The sequence below is a fragment of the Protopterus annectens genome, chromosome 8.part0, assembly GCF_019279795.1.
Source record: "Protopterus annectens isolate FY-2018-M chromosome 8.part0, PAN1.0, whole genome shotgun sequence".
In the NCBI taxonomy this organism is placed as follows: Eukaryota; Metazoa; Chordata; order Ceratodontiformes; family Protopteridae; genus Protopterus; species Protopterus annectens.
The window spans coordinates 428,615,570-428,622,713 of NC_056741.1; the positions used below are offsets into that span (position 1 = coordinate 428,615,570).

Here is a 7,144-nt window from a genome sequence, read left to right on the forward strand (position 1 = left end):
TGCAGACCATCTCTGGCAAAGCATCATGGTTTGTCGATCATGTCTTCCCAGGCAGACAGATACTGGATCCCCTTTGAATGACACCAGAAGCTTAGCCAATTGTTGAAGTCAATCATTTTTGTCCTTATACTGTGGTATCATTCTGGGCGAAGGCAGAATGCTACTCAGGGCTAGGGTCATATTTGCCTGGGCCACATGATCCAAGAGCTCTTCCATGTCTCTTTTCATGTAGTCCAGGGAGATACGTCTCAAGTCATTCACTCCAGCATGGACAATGACAGAGTCGTATTTGTACTTGTTGTGGAGTGACTTGAGTGCAGGCGTTATGTGGTGGATCCTGGCACTTGACAGGCAGCTGACTGTAATTTTCTCTTTGTTCAGCCTGGTGAGTGGGACATCAGTGTGCCTGACTATAGAGTCATCTATGACTAAAGTGTTGGGTACATTGTCTTGCCATAGGGGCTGTTGTTGGGTGGCACACTGGTGTTGTGAGCTATGTTTCACTTTGGTTGTGACTGGTGTTTGTTTGCGTTTCAGCTTTGGAGGTCATTGTTGCTTGGGCAGGTTAATGTTAAGGGCCTCCACATATGTAGGTTTAGTGTTGCTATGTGTGGGTGTTGATGGTGTGGGTTTTGAAGGGCTATGTGTTACTTGAGGTGTAGTGCAGGTGTTAACCTTTTCCTCTTGACTGTCTAGCACAATCTTGGCTGGAGAAAGCTTTGCTTCCAGTTTGGCTATGTAAGTGCATCTCCCGCAGGTTGTAATGTTGAGTGGTAAGAGGAGAGGGTTGTCTGTGTACATGAGGCAGTTGCTTCATTGCCCCAGTATGCCCAGATTCACCAGGTGGACAGGAGAAATCACTGGAAGCTGACCCTTGGACATGCCTGTTTATGTGCTTTTTTGTAAAGTACAAGAGCTGTTTTCCCTTACCTTAGCAAGGTACTTTGCAATTATAGGCTGTTTAGTGCCTACAATTAATTTCTCCTTACTAACAAGGAGAGTTGAGTGCTTGTATCAGTTTAAGGCTTCCTAGTGCTTTCCAGCAGCTTCTAGAGCAAGTGTTAGTCACAGGGGTTCAGATTTTAGTGCTACTACTGAGAAACCAGCTAGTTCTAAGGGAAAATTTGAAGAGCAGACTTTCTGGCACCTGGAATAGTTTAACCGTGGCCCCGCAGTGCTGCACGATACGAAAAATGTGCAAACGCACGCATTTTTAAGCCAGAAAGTTAAAAGGGATAGACATCAGCCCAAATTGGCTAAAATTACAATTTCAGAGCTGGAAACCACTCCTCTAGTGTTAGACAGGCAGTACAATGCTCACCACTCCCACTGGTAAGCAGTAGGACTTCCCTCTACCACAGCAAGGTCTGGATAGCTCTGAACATGGAAAATAAAGTCCTGAAACCAGCAAAGCATGGGATCTGGACTATACTAGCTAGGAAAGGCAGGAAATGAAAAAAAATAAGATATTTTTTTTTTTTGGTTAAAACAGGCTAAACAATGCAATAATAAACTAAATATTTATATTTTTATTAGTTTATGGTTTGATTTTATAATATCTGCAGAACTATTGTGGAATGCATTATGATGCTTGTTTGCATGTAACATATGCTGTAAAAATTTGTTTTGCTTTGCACTGTATTACTTTTCTCTGTTTCAGGGTTTGTGAGCTTTGACAATCCAGCAAGTGCTCAAGCAGCAATTCAGGCCATGAACGGATTTCAGATTGGGATGAAGAGACTGAAAGTTCAGCTGAAACGACCAAAAGATGCAAATAGGCCCTACTGATGGAACCAGGTCAGTACACATTCAGTTCTCACCCAACCATGGGTTACTGTCTAAAGTAAGTCTTATCACACCAGCTATCCAGGATTGATGATCCATGATCAGTCTCTGCAATATGCTGCTGTTGTCAGTTAAGGGACTACAGTACAAACAGATTCACAAGCAGTTTGTGGATTAAACAATCCAAAAACTCCTTCTCACAAATTCATGAACCTAAACGCATGCACGAATATGCACACACACACACACACACACACACACACACACACACACACACACACACACACACAGTGTTTATTGCAGACTTTACAGATGTCCTTTTAACAAGTGACTAATAACTTTGTCAATATCAATCCATATGCTGCAGCTCTTTAGGACAACACTGGATCAGAAGGCTACAGCTGTACATAATAAAATGGGCTGACTACTGCATCTTCCACTGGAAAACAACAATGTGGAATAATAACTTCTCAAAAATGGCAAGTCATTCAATTGATTTCAGTGTTTTCTGTTACTGCCTTGTGCAAACCTTTTGTTGACAACCTGCCTACTAGCATAGGAGCCTACATGCTGTCAACTTGTGCAATGGATCAGATAAAAAAAATCCGTGAATATTTGACTTTTTGTCTTGAAGTGTGGACCTTAAACATGAGGAAACATTTTGTCATTCTGGCCCTAATACTTTGAAACTCTCTTCTGAAACTTAATCAAATTTTAGCTTTGCATGCAACTTCAGGAAGAGGATGATATCTTCTTTCACTGAAAACAAACATGCTAGTATCACACAGCTCCAGTGAAAGATGTGATGTTAAGATATTTGAATTCTGTAGAACAGCTAGTGTACAAGTTTTAGTGAGCATTGATTCATCTGTGTTGGAGCTTTTTGGGTCTATGGTCTGCTGCTGTAAAATGTCATTCCTGATATTTAGTTCTTATTTATTCCAGGTTACTCCTGCAAAGGGACTTCTTATCTTCACAGGGTAGTATGTGTAGTAAAATGAAGCATACTTAATGAGTATGCAATTTTAGTAAACGTTGCTACCTTTTGCTTAGGGTTCACGTTAGTATCATTTCAAAAATAATTCTGTGGCTTATTACAGCTATTTAAGGAAGATCGTAGATGCTACAAATCTCCTATAACACATTATACAGTAAATGCTAGTGCTTTGAGGCTGCAGTGTACAACACAGGAGTTTAATGAAATCATATGGTTATGAAACTGAAACTATCTCAAAAGTATATCAAAAGATTGTAAAACTGTGAACTAAAAAGCATGAAGCACTGAAGTCTGAGCATGAAATTCTTAAAGAATTCCTGAAAGTGAAGGGCAAGGCCATGCTTAGTAAATCCACAGAATGGATGCACTGAAGTACTGAGTTACGCTGACTAATCTGACACTTCAGATGTGATTCCCAGATATGGTACATTATGCAGATAATTTATACACCATCTGGTTGTTATGACATAGTATACCTTGCATAAACTGGCATAACCATGCTCTCAGTAAGCACACTACAACTCCAGGGAGGTGGGGTCAAGTATTGTAGCAGACCCAGAGACACTGCTGTGCTCTTCCTGCATTCCGATCCACCAGTGAAGAATAGATTATAGTACAAAGTAGGACAGAGGACATTGACTCACCAGATCACATTGCTTGGCTGTGTGATAAAATTGGGTATATATCATGTTATTGAACTTTTAAAAGTTCTAGCGCTATGTGGTCGAACCCATATGTTCGAACTTTTAAACATTTGAACATTTTAACGAGATCTCCATTCAGGAATGGAAAGGTTTCCCTTTCCTGCACTGTAGTGCGGTCTCGGGGTTGGTATATTTGAAGAGCGGGAGGGCAGCCCCCCCCCCATGACAGGGGTGCAGGGGTGCTTGCCTCCCTGCTTACAACCGTTAGGTAGGTTTTTTTCTGTTTTTTATTTTTTTTTTTTTGTTTTCGAAATTTTAAAAGTTTGAACATATGTGTTTGACCATATGGCGTTTGAACTTTTAAAGTTTCAATAACATAATATGAACCCAGAAAATTATGTGGTGCAGCTGGACCCAGCACTACACTATCCCTCTTCAAGCTTCACAATACAAATTAAATATTGCATAATGGATGCTATACTATGTTTCAAGACTAAAACTAATCCTTGTCCTTTAAGTCTGAAATGTGCCATGTTGTAGTGTAGGTCTCAGGACATTTTTGAATTGCATTGTTCTACTGTCAGTACCATTTATTAAGACAAATATGCATAAGATACTAATTTAATGAATTCCACACAACACGCTGTCACATGAAGTCAAAAAGTATTTTTTTCCTTGTAGCATCATGTAAGTAGCTGTGTTCTCCAGCCCACAAAATATTTGCAACCCCTCAAGTGACAGCATGATGTAAAAGCAAATGTGTGAAGAGTATGACTGTGTTATGATGCTCACAGATAACAGTATTCCCAGTTCTGTGGATATAACATAACTGCAGATTTAAAATAAGTGTAATTATAGTTTTCATCATTAGATGAGCCAAAGGTAACCATTTGGGCATAAACCTCCATCAGACATTTGCTTTTGTTTCCCCTTCCCCTCTTCATATAGGTTTGGAAGGAGCTTTTGAACATACTGAGTTGTATCCGCTTAGAATTCTGAGGTCTGAGTGTTGAAGACATTAGGATACCAAGGAGGCTTAGTTATAACAATAATTTGGGGCCACTGAGGTATGTTATGTGAGATAGTCAGATGGCACATAAAGCCTACAATAATTCCTTTTAGGCTGAACATGGCAAAATGGGATACCTCCCTTTGCCTTTTCAATACTGTAGTCAGCAACTGGCTCATTTATGTCTGTATGACTGTGCTGTAGTCCGTGAGGATAAATTTAGGATGACCAATGCCTTAAGTAACAATTCTTACTCTTTACACTCTTCCCTGGGAATGCATGTTGCATTTAATCTGTTTGAAGAGAAAGACTTAGCTCAGAGAATCCTGATGAGGTAACATGAAGGGATCTGAATGAGTGCTATTAATAAAACTAACACATGGTTTTGGTCTAATAGCTGCATAATGGCAGAACTGAAAATCCTATTCTTTGGTTCTTCGGTAGTGCCAGGCTCACTTCTGTCCCATAGATCAATACTTTTAGTTTCGTACTAGGCTATCAGCCCTAGGGCCTATACAAACCTAGCTATAACAATTCCCTGGCTATTTCTTCCCACACTATTTACTTCCTGGACCCCTGTCAAATAAACAGCCTCAAACCCAGGATGCTGCACACCATAGCCAAAGTGATTTACCACTAAGCCAGGTCAGATATAATTCAGATTTGTGTTCCTTTTAAGTTCAAGATATAAAAATAACGTGAAACATACTGAGTTTGTAGACATGCCCTTTGTTGGCAGTGAAAAGCATAAACCATTTATTTAGGTATATGTTGTAATAACTGTTTAGTGATGGTATTTCTCTGTAAGCATCTGTGAGTTTGCATATTTCCATAACTGCTTTCTTGCATTTCCCAGACAAGACCAGTCTTTCTGAATCAGAAAATGACAAGTGCACCATTCAGTGCTTCAACACTGTTTTAGCACCCACCCCTAACATACATACACCAAGTTGCACAGGAATATGCAACTTAAACAAGGTGTGCACATAAGAAACATAACATTATGCTGTTTTAATAAAGGCATGCACAATATTTCACAAACTTGTATAAAAACTAAAATCTCACTCTATAACTGTAGTTAATGTTTTTTTTTGTCTTATATACTGCCATTTATCAATATATTTTGGAAATGAGTTGTGCCAAACTTACATTCCTCTTAATGTTATGTAATTAAAAATATACATACAAAACCAACAGGGATACTACAATGGTGTGACAGTATGCCAAACATGAGTCTCAAGGCACTCATGCAACATCAGCAACTCTGTAGAAAAATGTTTAGAGTAATATGAAATGTAAATAAGCATTGATAAAATAAATTAGTATGTGTTTATAACATGTATTTATTTCTAGCTGTAGCAGTGCTTTTAAAACATAAACTTCAAAAAACCTTTTAAGAACCTAATCAGCATAAGAATGATTTGCCCATTTCATATGTCATAGTCCCTGAGCTGCAGACATAACTGACATAACTCTGGAATTCTTCCTGAAGTTAGAATATATTGATTTGAAGTGTCGATAATTATAAGAAAAAAGAGATGGACTTTCATCTTTCCATCAAACCCTGAAATTAGGTTATTTTTTTAAATGTAATAGTCTTAACTTTTTAAAAATTCAACATATTAGGTATCAGAAGTTGTAAAAAAGCAAGTAGATGATACTGGGGTTTTCATTCAGCATACTGACAATGTGTCCAGTAAAAGTTATGTTTTTGAAACAAAGCTAGAGATTCCATTTTTAAGCTTCCTGCTATAAAGTAACAATGGTTGACCACCAGGCTTATTGAATGAGCAAAGGTAGAGAAAAAAGTATAAAAAAACAAAACAAAAAAACAAAAACAGCACTGCAGACATATGTAACATTCCTAAATCAAACTAATTCATTTTGTCTTCTGGTTTTACAAGATCAAAACTACTTAAGTTTTTGTTTAAAACAGTTTGTTTGTGTCTTTTGGCTTTTCCCGGTTAGGGGTCGCCACAGCGGAACTCCGGTCCGCTAATGATTGGTAGTTGATTTTTATGTACTGGCTTGCCAGGCCTGATGCACAACCTTCAACGAAGGTACTCCCATTCATGCATGTCTCCACGCAGAAGACGCTCTAGCTGAGAATCGAACCGGACAGCGTCTTACTGTGAGGCGACAACGGTACCGCAGCACCACCACCACGGGTCAGTATTACAGTATAATTAGTGAAGAAATCGATATTTTACTGAAAAAGCCACAGCTATTCTTATATTGCAGACATTTTCATGATGAAATATTGCAAACTGTGAAATATAAACAGTTATAGTAAATAAACAATGTCTGTTAAAATAACTGATAGTGTATAGAAAATATAAAGGACAGCTATAACAATCATGCACCTGTACAAACTCATAATTTCCTATGCTTTGAAATGGGCTTTTATTGTAAAAATACATTAAAACCTAAAACATACACATTCTTGTACATTCAGAATATGCTATGCTTAAAAATAGTTTTATTTAAAAAAGTCATTAAGATGTGACACTTTCAAGCTGTTCGACTAATAAAGCTAGTAATTTTCTTTCTGTATAACAAATTCTTAGTTACCACCCCTCTTACTGAAGTATAATCATTCCATATCAAAAATAAAAATTTACATTAGAAAATGATAGGTTTGAGTCCTACCATAGCCATCTGAAATGCAGTTATCATCTGTGTTCCTGTACGAAATAGGTTACCCCTGCA

The 7,144-nt window shown here is 38.1% G+C and overlaps 1 protein-coding gene across 4 annotated transcripts in view; it reads left to right on the forward strand.

The window, feature by feature from the left end:
* Nucleotides 1–1,797, forward strand: part of CELF3 (CUGBP Elav-like family member 3) — a 1,127,909-nt gene extending 1,126,112 nt beyond the window's left edge. For all 4 annotated transcript variants that reach the window (XM_044079943.1, XM_044079945.1, XM_044079947.1 and 1 more), the window contains one exon: nt 1,661–1,797. In XM_044079943.1, the coding sequence (XP_043935878.1) occupies nt 1,661–1,788 (128 nt within the window). In that variant the 3' untranslated portion in view covers nt 1,789–1,797. The remainder of the gene's footprint in view (nt 1–1,660) is intronic.
* The last annotated feature ends 5,347 nt before the right edge of the window (nt 1,798–7,144 follow it).